The 12,547-nt window shown below is 44.4% G+C and overlaps 1 protein-coding gene across 1 annotated transcript in view; it reads right to left on the bottom strand.

Annotated features, from left to right (window-relative positions):
- Nucleotides 1-832: 832 nt before the first annotated feature.
- Nucleotides 833-12,547, bottom strand: part of col14a1a (collagen, type XIV, alpha 1a) — a 221,919-nt gene continuing 210,204 nt past the window's right edge. Inside the window, exons 44-48 of the mRNA XM_078539858.1 lie at nt 10,732-10,798; nt 8,206-8,394; nt 5,302-5,379; nt 3,840-3,995; nt 833-1,914 (exon numbers count right to left, since the gene is read on the bottom strand). Of these exons, the coding sequence (XP_078395984.1) occupies nt 1,607-1,914; nt 3,840-3,995; nt 5,302-5,379; nt 8,206-8,394; nt 10,732-10,798 (798 nt within the window). The 3' untranslated portion in view covers nt 833-1,606. The remainder of the gene's footprint in view (nt 1,915-3,839; nt 3,996-5,301; nt 5,380-8,205; nt 8,395-10,731; nt 10,799-12,547) is intronic.

Here is a 12,547-nt window from a genome sequence, read left to right as displayed (position 1 = left end):
ATTCCTCGGATAATACCAGGAGCAAAGAAACTCAAAGTAAAGTTTCAGCTTAATAATCTTAAGAAGACCAGCTTCAAGTCCTTGTTCAGGAGGAACTGCTTTACTTTGCAAAAAATAAAAGGAAGAGCCAATGATTTGGGTAGTCATGCATGGCCACGGAAGGAGAAATTTATTGGACCGTATGATCTAATTTCTCAAAAAGTTTTGCTCATGTTTTTAAAAGTGCATTACTCATGGCCTTTCATTCTAGAATGCAGGCTATGTAAATGTACTGCCCCTCTGACCACATCCCAGCAGTATCTCTAATTCTCGGGTTGCTTAAGGTAGATACCGTACAGGGGAGAGAAAGAATATCAGGGCAGGAAACCAAAGAACAGTTTTATAGAAGAAATGAAGAGGTGAGGACACAAAGAACTTATTTGGTTAAGAATTCCAGATGTTACAGCGTCTAAAGTTATCAACCTCCAAGGATTGTCCTGGAGTTTATGGGAATTAGAAATTAACCTCCTGAACATAGCTGTAGCCCAGAAGAAAAATCATAAGGTCATTTAAAAAGTGTATTTTTTCCTTTGAACATTTTTGTTAATTAAAGTTATGAAAATATTGGAGGAGGTTGGGGCAGTTGGAGACAGAATTATGTGATGTTAACTCCAGGAGTGCGTCCAACAAGAGTTGGCAACTCAAAAGACATTAGAGCCTATTCTAATCTACTTTATTGTGTTAAATACGTCAGATTTATATTGTCAACTAATAGCAGAAAACTTGGAAACTGAAGGGGTATTTCAGTACTTTGTACAGCTAAAAAGCAGAAACTTGGGCAGACACTTTAAAATTGGTACTTCTTTGCTTTTATTGACTTATTCATTTGAACAACGATCATCTCATCCAAATAAATTACTGGCTAGATTCCATTAAGAGCTAATTGGGTGGAACGGGTACGACATGAAAAACATTCATGTCTTCATTTAAATGGTTTCACCTGGTGGTAACAAGTGAAAATTCCCATTCATAAATGTACATCTCCTGCATTGCTTTGGAAGCTTTTGTTTTGACAACTCTTATACGTGGCCAACAGACAGAAACCCATTGCAGTGGTTTTGAATCAGTTTAAGTGCATACAAATTCAATGACTTTGTGACATTTTCTTGACCAATTTGGTTGCTTTTGTGGAACATAAATGACTGCATCATTCCAATTTGTATTAATTTAATACAATCAGAACTGTTACAGAAAGGAAAACACAACAGTTTATGCTCAGTATAACACAGAACTGGTATAGTAGCACCCTACTAATCTTCAATAAGATTAGTCATTTGAAATAATCAGTCAACATTTTTAACTACTGAAATATTTTGACATTGCAGGCAATTTTTAAAAAAAAATTAATCATCAATTAATGGCATAAACGCTTCAATTAGTCTACATCATAAATTTCATACCCAATACTCATGCTTGGCTTCTCTATCAGGGTAATTGTTCCATTATTAAAAACCCATCTCTGCAGAGGTCCCAGTTTATAATCTACTAAACTGAATCCACCATATCCATTGGCCATTTGATAGGGGTAAAGAGCGTAGAGCTTTTACGCTACATTTACAAGTCTCTTTTACTGGTTCTCCTCCCTTGTGTTTGACGAGGTACTGCTCCATCTTGATAGGTTCCTCACAAACTGTCTGATGCCAGGCGACCGGACTTCGACAGCCTCCAATTCTTCTGGCTCCTCCTCTTCGTAATGATCGTCCGGTTGCACAGGACGAGGCTCAGGATAGGAGGGCTGGGAGTATGGGTTTGGGTAGGGGTAGGTCCCATGATATATGTACGGATCTTGCTCATCGTAAGGGCCATAGGTTTGGTAGGAGTTTGAAGGCAATTGTACTACAGGAATGTCTTGATCGGTTGGATCACTGTATCCACCTTAACCCACCACCACCATCAACAGTATCCATAGTTAGCACAGGAGGAGAGGCAGAAGATTAAATATGATTAGGATATTAGAACATTATTTGTAAATTCAAAAAGCTGTTTGGTACTTGATGTACATTTTAACGAGTAAATTTAAAACACACACCAGTAATGAACATCAGCACAGTCTGACAAGACCACCGGAGATGAACACACACAGACAGCACAGAGAGGATCCAGTAGGAACAAAATGACAAGACGTGGATCAATTCTTTTTTTTTCTCTAAATTTTTTCTTTTTTTTAAAAAACACAAATGGCTCTTTATTGTTACAGGTGCAAATTGTTAGGTTTACGTTTAGCAGGAACGACACAAATTGGTGCAGTCACTGGACTTTTGGTTGGATTACAGAATTTCCCACAAAACGTGTTTGGGGAGGAAGTGCAATTTTTGCCTCCAAATACAAAGTGTCACCTTTGACTGCCTCCAAACAATTTGCAAAGGTTAGGCAATGCAACGTAGTCCTGAGACGCACAAGATATTCTTTCCTCAGGGAAATTGATTAGAGAACAATTAATGGCAGAAAAGTTTGGTGCCTCTTAAATAAACAAAGCTGCATTTTAATTTTTTTTTCATCATTAGAACAGATGAATAAAACAAAATATACAATGATTGAAAGGAGTTTGGTTTCATAAACAGGTCATTGTTAGGTTGATTAGTTCATACAGAATCATTAAACATGGTTAGAGGGATGAATGGTTTGCCTTGTTACAAAAATATTTGCATCTGGATGAGCTGCGGTTGCAAAGGGAAAAAGCTGGTAGTGGTTGTTTGATGGTGGTTGATGCTTTGTTGTGTTTAGTCTGGATGAGGCAAGGTGGAACAATACCGCTGACCAGAACTCTGCACCTGTCCTAGGTGGCAGAGAGCACTAGAGAAATAAGCTGGTACCTAGTTCATAGCTGATAATCATTGTAAACATCAGGACCTTCAAAGGGTTGCCAGAACCGACGGGGTTGAGGTGGAAGGGAAGACGAGGACAAACAGAAACACACACAACAGTCAGTAAAAATAGGATTACAAGCAAACAGAAACCAAAATTGTGATCTTTAACAATAATATTGTTTTTAAAAGGGTGGCCTAAGATATGCTAATGCACGCTGTACTATTTCTCATCCTCACAGTTCCTGTTCTCATTGCCTCAATCTTGTGTAAAACTCCTGCAATTTTTTTCCTCAATTTTATATATTACGGTTATATTGTTACATATAATTACATTAAGCGTACAACACAAAGATCACTCAGCCCCACTGGTCTATGATGGTGTTTATTCTTCCCGAGCCTTCTTCCACCCTGTTTCATCTCACCCTATTAACATGTCCTATTCCTTTCTCCCTCCTGTACTTCTCAGCCCGTCCTTAAATGCATCTATGCTATTTGCTTCAACTACTCCTAGCATGTTGCACATTATGTTACTGTAACAGAACCATGAAAGTTCTTTGTTCTTTCTCCTCGCTGGTGAGTTTTTAATAAAAATCCCAATTTTGTTTTTGGGCTTTGCACCAATTCAGGGTGAAGGCAGTGAAAGTCTCATGCCATTGCAATGCTGTGGAGCTTTACAAACAATTCTACCGGTGTCATACAAGTAGCATACTTTAATCATTTTAACTACAACCCATCTGTAACAGTAGTAGACACACGGGTACAAACTGCTGCAGCTGTATTGCAATGCTTCAGACAGATCTGAGGCTCCTCAGGTAAGAAGACAACAGATTGTATCTGAAGATGAGGCCAAAAATAAATTGACATCAACAAAAAGTGCACACACACGAATCACACCAGCGACCCCCAACAGTTTCTGAATTTCACAAACCAAATAGTGGCACAGTGACGAGTTTAGCAATAAGGTGACCAGGTCCACTCAGTAAAATATCATACCTCCAATATTGTAGCCAGCGCAGGAAGATGGATCACAGTATCCAGGTGGGCCAGGTGGTCCTCTTGGACCACCAGTTCCTGTACGTCCTGTACTACCCTGTCTTCCTGGGAGGCCTGGTGCTCCTTGACTACCCGTTCGTCCTTCACCTGGGGGACCTGTAACAGGTAAGTGAATGGATGAATGAACGAAATAATTGAACAGCATGAATGAACGAATGTGACAGGCTGAATAAAGATTAGAAGAATGTTTGTTCACAGTCTCAAGATCAGCATTTTCCCTCTCTGTTTTTCTTGTTAGCCTCCTCTCAATCCTTCCCCCAGGGAACTGATGAAATATTGCCAATGTAGACATCTTCACGTGCGAGCCAAGATAGAAATTGTCTTGTGCATCCCTGATTTCCTTCATCACAACATTGTCAGCAGTACTTCCAGGTGCCTAGGCTCTAAACTCTGGAATTCCCTCCTCGCCTCCTTCTCCTCCCTTAAGACACCCTTTAAAACCTAGCTCATTCACAGATTTTTTGGTCAATATCTTCAGCAGTTTGGTGTCAAATTTTGTTTGTTAACATCCTGTGAAGCGCCTTGAGACATTTTATTACTTTAAAGACGCTATATAAATGCAAGTTGTTGTTTCAGCAAGCTGTTAGCTCTCATGGGTCATCACACATGTCACACTCTCCTGCCCTCACTCAACCTCCCGTGTAACCTGCAAAACATCAGTGAATAATCGATTCAGAGGGGGAGCCCTACTTGATTTTCTTCTCGTTAACTTAGGACATTCAGGTTAATTGTAGTGTCTTAGTGAGTGAAACAGACATCTGTACAGAACCTTTTGAATTTCATCCTTTAACTAGCTGAGCGATCAGGGAAGTCTTCATAATGTTGTTTTGCTTTCATTCATTTTCCAAAACTGCCCTGAGACTTCAACCGAAAACATAATGAGTTTATCATCTTTCTTCCTTTCAAATATTGGACTTTTTTTAATATCAAATAGTGTACAGGAAATGTGCTTTACCAAGAATGAAGTATTTTTTAAGTGTATTCACAGTTGTAACATAGCAAACGTGGCAGCCAATTTGCGCACAGCAAGCTCCCACAAACAGTAATGAGAAAACTACCAGATAATCTGTTCTTTAGTGGTGTTGGTTAAGGGATAAATATTGGCCAAGACACTGAGGAGAACTTCCCTGCTCTTCTTCAAAATAATGCCATGGGATCTTTTATGTCAGCTCATGAAGGTAGTCAATCTCATCAGAAAAATGGTAACTGCAACAGTGCAGCACCCCCTCAGCACTGCACTGGAGTGTCCACCTGGAGTTTGTGCTCAAGTACTGGAGTGGGACTTGAACCCACAACCTTCTGCCTCAGAAGCAAGAACAGAAATTTACTCACAAAGCATGTAATATTTTAGTGAGGCATAAAACCCACAGTTTAATAGTGCAGCATAAAACTAGCATTTTACCTGGTGTTCCTGGTGGTCCTCTTGGTCCCTGTTTGCCGAGACCTTGAACTCCACGATCTCCTTTGTCACCTGGTAAACCTAAAAAAAATTCAGCAACTTGAACAACCTCAGGGCATTGTACACGTAACACAAGATGCTGCTCACCTTTCGACAGTAATACCAAATTCTCAACCGTTTCAACTAAGTCACAGCATTTTTGTTAACACTACTCGTCAATTTGAATTCTCTTTAATGCTGACCTGAATGTTACCAGGGTTCCATGGGTTCGATTATCAGCAACAATTACTTTAAGTGGGCTTGTAATTTCCCGGATTATGGAAGGTCAGAGAGGCGATTTGTTGGGGCTTTTTTCAGAATTTGAAACAAGTTGACCAGATACATAGAGGGAAAGCTTTTATGCCGGTGGAATTAATCCAGGACAAGAGGACAGAACCTTAAAATCATAGCCAGTCCCGTTCAGAAGAGAAATTAGGAAACAATTCAAACACAAGATTGTAGGTGTGTGGAACTATCTCCCACAGAAAGCAGTAAACACCGGCTCAACTAACCAATTTAAATCCGGAGATCGATAGATCTTTGATATCTGAGTGTTCTACGGGATATGGAGCCAATGCAAGTGGATGAAGTCAGGATACAGATCAGTCTTGAACCAACTGAATGGCAGAACAGGCTTGAGGGGCTGAAGAGCCTCCTCCTGTACCTACGCAAGTCAAGCTTTTAGATTATGAACTCCCGATACATTGGGTAGCACTTTCCCCCCTGTCGGGGCGGGGGGTGGGGGCGTTGTGCAGGAGTGGGCGGGTTCCCAATCGGCGCCCCCAGTCGGAGGCGCGGCGCCATTTTACGTAGGCGGGCCGAGTGAGGCCCACCCAGCATGACGTCCACTGGGAAACGCTGTGCACTCCCTGTGCGGGTTGGGGGGGGGGAATTCCCTGAGCCGGGAGAGCGATCTTTCACGCATGCGCACGATTGAGCGCACTGATCTACCTGAGAGAAAGTGCGGCCTCAGGGAGATCAGCTCAAGATTCAAAATTTCACCAAAGGCAGAAAAAAACATTCCTGACGTGGCCCCTCATGTGACACTGCCATATGAGCTGGGACATACAAATTTTAAACCCCTCATGAAACCTCATCCCACCTGTGGATGAGGTTTCGTGTTTTTTCTAAAGGCTGAGTTGGCTGTGCGCCCGCCGAACTGAAAATCTAAATGAGGCGGGGTGATGTCGGGACGCATGTCCGACATATCCCTGCGTCATTTTATGCATCGGCGAGCAGGCCCCTCCCCCTCCCCCTCTCCCTCCCCCTCCCCCTCACTCCCCGACCAGAAGCTGCAGCCCATTATTACATTCCTAATATACTTACGCTATCCCCATCTGGGCATTTATTCTTTGTATGGCAGGGCCTCTGGCAGCAGGTGGCAATGCTGAGGGAAGAGGACCGAGCAGGGGAACTGGTCAGCCCCTGTGGGCCCCCTCTCTGCAGGGAGCAGTGCCTTTGACAAACTGAGGGGTGAAGCCAGATTCCATGAGGCGAAGGAGAAAGCAGCAAGGACGAAGCAGGGGCTTGAGGGTGGCAGGAGCCTAGGGCAACTTGAAGCCCCTCAGGGTGACTACGAAGCCAGGAAGGGAATTGGAAACCTCGTCCATTGACTGGCAGCAGCCCTGAGTCTATAAGAAGTCTTAAGAGAGGGAGGGAGTGAGGGAACAGGACTGCAGCCAGGAGCTGAGCAACAGGACAGGCCTGGTGAGTGACTGCGTTGAGGAGCTGAGGCCCCCGCATAGGGAAGAGATCCGGAGCATTGGCAGCGAATATTCACTGTAAATAGTCTGGGCAGGATTTTCTGGCCCCGATACCAATGGGCATCGTTGCAGTCAGGATGGGAAAACTTGGAGAGCGGTTAAAAGTTAACAGCTCTCCAAATTCTCCTGTCCTGCCTGTGATGATGCCTGCCAGTGTGTGAGCTGGAAAATCCTGCCCCTTCGTTTCTTGGATTTGTACTTTTCCTTGAGGGTTGATACTGCTTTGATGTCAATGGAATAAAGAAACCTTATATAACCTTCAGGCAGTCTGTGTGCTTAAATCACGTGTTACATTTAGCTGTGGTGTAGATTATGACAAACACCCTGTTCCAATTTTACCTCAACAATGGAGAACGTTCTCCTTGGAGCAGGACGGGTTAAGTGAAGATTTGATCGAGATGTTTAAAATCATGAAGGGGTTTTTTTTTTGGAGTAAATGAAAAGCTATTCCCACTGACAGGAGGGTCGATAGCCAGAGGACACAGAATTAAGGTGATTGACTAAACGCCAGAGGGGAGATGAAGAGAAATGCACTGAGAGAAGATGCAAAGCTGCACCTTCCAAACCTGCACCTTCCAAACTTGCACGTTCCAAACCTGCGACCTCTACCACCAAGAAGGACAAGGGCGGTAGATACATGGGAACACCGCCACCTGCAAGTTCCCCTCCAAGCCACTCAACATCCTAAAGTGGAATTATATCACCGTTCTTTCACTGTCGCTGAGTCAAAACCCGGGAACTCCCTTCCTAACAGCGCTTTGGGTGTACCTACAACATGTTGTTGCAGCAGCTCACAATCAACTTCTCAAGGGGCAATTAGGAATGGGCAACAAATGCTGGCCTAGCCAGCGGCACCCACGTCGCACGAATGAATAAAGTATACCATACAACAAGTTGTAGTGATCTGGAATGCGCTGCCTGAAGGGACTGTGGAAGCAGATGCAACAGTAACTTTAAAAAGGGAATTGGATAAATAGGGGAAAGATTTTCAGGGATATGGGCAAAGGACAGATTGGATAACTCTTTTAAAGAGTCAGCAAAGCCGAGATGGGCCAAATGGCCTCCTGTGTTGTACGAATCTACGAGATAACATTTATCTTCTTACCTCTTTCTCCTGGCCTGCCGGGGCTGCCTGGGTTTCCAGGGAATCCTGGGCGGCCTTGAAGTCCTTGTTCTCCTGGAGGACCTGTAGACCCATCACGGCCAGGCTCTCCTGGAGGCCCTGGAGCTGCCCGCACCTGGACTGAGTTGCTGGGAATGTGGTTCAGGATGGAGTTGTACCTTGACAAGTGGCCTAAGGAAACCAGAATTCCCAAATATTAGCATTTGCGCCACAGACAAGACACACAGAGGTTACATTGGCTTCTCGCACAACACAACATCATTTTATGAATATTTCAGAGAGATACCCTCCCCAGTCTGATCCATTAGTGGAAAAATAATATTGACATTGATATTTCAGAATCCCTGAACCTTCTGTCACTGGAACCACATATATGGTTGATGTAAAAAATATACACAATTGAGGCACAACTGTTATACAGTATTGGCAGTACAGGAACAAGCCATTCGGCCCATCTGATCTATGCTGGTGTTTAAGCTCCTCACGAACCTCCTCCCGCCCTACTTCATCTCGCCCTACCAGCATATCTTTCTACTCCTTTCTCCCTCGTGCTTATCATGTGCTTCCCCTTAAATACATCTGCTTAACTTTAACGTAACTGCCCTGCTTTTCCATTTGCTTGCTTTTTCCTGGCCTTGCTAACTTGTAGTGATTTGCGAATCTGTGCCCCAGGATTCCTTTGATCCTCTGCCCCATTCAGACTTTTTTATTTTCGAAGGACAATGGCAGGAGAAATAAGGAAAAAAAGCCACAAAGTGTCTCACCTCATTCTTATTTATAGAGTGACTATGGTACACTATCCCTTGCTGCGCCATCTTTGACACTGTCGACCACACCACAGCTCTCCTCCTCTGTCCAGGACAGTGCGACTGCCCTCTCTCTTGTTTCGACTCTTAATTTGTCACCCATCCCCTATTGCCCTTGAACCGAGCATCTTGCTGGGCCATTTCAGAGGGCGGATCAGAGTCAATCACATTGCTGTGGGTCTGGAGTCACATGTAGGCCAGACCAGGTAAGGACGGCAGATTTACTTCCCTAAAGGACATTAGTGAACCAGATGGGTCTTTACAACAATCATTGAAAGTTCCATGGTCACCATTAGCTTTCAATTCCAGATCTTTATTAATTAATTAATTGAATTTAAATTCCACCAGCTGCTGTGGTGGGATTTGAACTCGTGTGCCCAGGGCATTAGCCTGGGCCTCTCGGTCACTCGTCCAGTGACACAACCACTATGCTCCCCCTTCTCTTCCTCAATTACATGCTGTCCCTCAGTGACATTATCATGGGCTCAGTTTCCACATAGCTGACATGGACTCGATGGGTCAAATGGCCTCCTTCTGTGCCATCATAACATCTGCTTGTTCCACATCCAGTCAAATCCTCCAGTTACAACACTCACAGACATACTCCCCCACCACTCCCATCCCATCCATTCTTTCAGCACTGATTCTATCATCATCAGCCACAGGTTTCCACACGGTAACCCACTGGAAGCAGCATTAAGTGGGGGAGTAAAGCCGGTGAGAGGCTCCAGGGACCCAGGCTCTGTCACCAGCTGCATTCCTGGCCAGGAAGATCCAGATGAAGCAGTCGGGAAGAAGCTAGCCCTTTCTCTTTGTGTGTGTATCACTCCTGAGCTTTTGTTTAAGACGTGCTGAGGCCCTACATTAGTACAAGTATCGCTTCCCTTTCCCTTTCCCCCTTGGGTGGGAACACTTGCTCTTCAATCAGCTGGTGTTGTCAACTCTGCTTGGAGGTACTCCTGGAGATTTCATCACATGATCTCCCACAGCCCCGCTCCTGTGCTCCTGCCATTGGCTGCCCAATAGGCCCATCCTTAGGACACCCACCTTCCCACAGCCAATCAAAAAGCAAACTGATGCTTTCTTACTCGATTGGACGATGCTCGACTCTGTGTTAAACAGCCGTTTTTCACCAATTCCAGCATGTTAATAAATAATAAACAGTAGTATTCAAAGAAAATTTTTTTTAAAAAACACATTCTTTAACACCTCTGAATTATCTCTCACGTTTTGCTCAGAGCAGTGTCCACAGATTTAATCTCAAATCAATGATTTGACACTCCAGGACAATCCTGGAAGATTTGGCGACCCAACATTCAAGCAGCTCCCCCAGACAGTTTAATCAATCTGATCATTCACTGCCTAAGGAAGTCACATTACTAAATTAAAGGCACTATATCAATGCAAATTGTTGTTGCAACTTAAAAGGTGCATCCTGGTGCACCCTACTGCTTTGGTAGAGTGAAAGTGCTATATCAACACAAGTTGCTGCTGTGACTTAAATATGAAACGCTAGTGCTGTGGTACAGTTATCTGAAGTACCAATGTCTTGTCGAGCTCACTTATCACCTTTCCGAATGTTTTGGAAGAAATACACACAGCAAGTGCTTCATCCTCCGTGTTAGGGATCACCAGATTGCACCTTTTCCAATAGAAGTGCTGGGATTATCAGTGGAGAAAGTCTGACAGTAAAATCACTCACTCTGAATGAGCTGCTCGCAGACCTGTTGAGCTATCATACGAACGGCATTTTGAGATTGGGTATCACCCTGGAGAAAACAAACAATATCCGCCATAAAAATGTGGTTTAAATGACATGGCAAGCATTCAGCAATAGTTTTAAGCACGATCCAGGGGTTAAAATTCGAACACTTAGTTGCGTTGTTCTTTTTTTTTTTGACCTCCCAATGTCGGTATTACCGACACCAACAATCGTGAAGCTTTTAAGTGCATTGAGCACAATGTGAGTGTCCGTGACTTCTCTTTGCACCAGTTTTAAACACATTGGTCCAGGTCTCCCAGGGCCGAAGCTGCGATAACTTTTGCTACCCGACCCTTTTGGAATTTTTCAGCTGGGATAAACATCCTCCGCATGACATTAGCGGCCGTATTCAGGGGAGCTTTTAAAGGCTTCAAGCCTTTCGGTGGGTGGGTGAGTGACTAAGTGGGTGAGTAGGTGGGTGAATGGATAAGTGGGTGGGTGGGTGTGAGTGAGTGCGTGGGTGGGTGGGTGTGTGTGAGTGCGTGGGTGTGTGTAAGTGCGTGGGTGGGTGGGTGTGTGTGAGTGCGTGGGTGGGTGGGTGTGTGTGAGTGCGTGGCTGGGTGGATGAGTAGGTGGATGAATGGGTGGGTGAGTGGGTTCAGGCGGGGGAGATGGTCGGGTGGGGGAGGGGGTTACTTGGGTGAAGTCGGCGGGGTAGTCAGGCAGGAGGGTCAGGGGACAGTCAGGTCTGGAGGGTAGTTGGGCCAGGTCGGGGGTAGTCAGGTGGGGAATAATTGGATCAAATCAGGTCAGGTCGGAGGGTTAGTCGGGTTGGGTCTGGGGGGTGGGGGTTGGTAGTTGGGTTGGGTTGGGTTGGGTCGGGTCAGGGGGGGTAATCGGGTCGGCTCAAAGGTATGGAGTTGGGGTGGTAGTCGGCATGGCGCAGTTGGGTTGGGTCAGTCTGGGGGGGTAGTTGGGTCGGGGGGGGGGGTAGTTGGGTCAGTGGGGTGGTTGGATTGGTTTGGGTTGGGTTGGGTCAGGGCTGGTGGTCGGCTCGGATCAAGGGTAGTTAGGTGGGGAGTAGTTTTTTTTAATTACTGAGACATTGCCTACTGGACCCCAAACCTGTCTAGGAAATACTTCAGTATATTAAAAAGTCACTTCCAGTCATTTCAAAGGGGGTTACAGGTGATGGAACAAGACTGTGATTTAAAATCTTAACCCATTTTCAGCTGTCCTAACCCAACTTTACCAAGTTAACACTCTTACATGGATCGCAGAATACTTTTTAAAAGCGAAATGTAAAAAGAAAATATTAATTTTTAAAACATTGCCAGGTCGCCCTGATTCGAGGCAGATTTCGCATTCGGCGATTTGCGAAGGAGCTTTCGAAATGGGTGCGATTTATACTGGAATCGCTGACCCTGGCCAAAGTGGGAACCCCATCGCTGCCAGTTCATCTTGGAGCTTGTGGGGAACCTTGTTACAGTCAACTCAAATATTAAGTTTTAATAAACCCTCTGCTTGAGAGGTGTTTCCCTATGACGTCATCTCCATGTACAGATCTCCAGTCTGATATGACCCTGTTTAATTGCCTTCACATGTTCAATAGCTGTGCCCTTTCTATTTAAAGTACAAACCTTTCGTGAGCAGTAAAAATGCAATGAAGCCGTAGAGGAATGAAAAAAATGCAGTGATGTTAAGTCTCTAGAACACAATGTATTTGAATTACAAGTTTATCACATTAAAATGCATTTCTTCCAATTCCCAAAACTAGTCAAAGCCAAGTTCAGCCGACCCTCTTTATAAACCTGTT

This window comes from Cetorhinus maximus, chromosome 4, assembly GCF_964194155.1.
Source record: "Cetorhinus maximus chromosome 4, sCetMax3.hap1.1, whole genome shotgun sequence".
NCBI lineage: Eukaryota > Metazoa > Chordata > Chondrichthyes > Lamniformes > Cetorhinidae > Cetorhinus > Cetorhinus maximus.
This window is presented reverse-complemented; position numbering and strand designations above follow the sequence as displayed.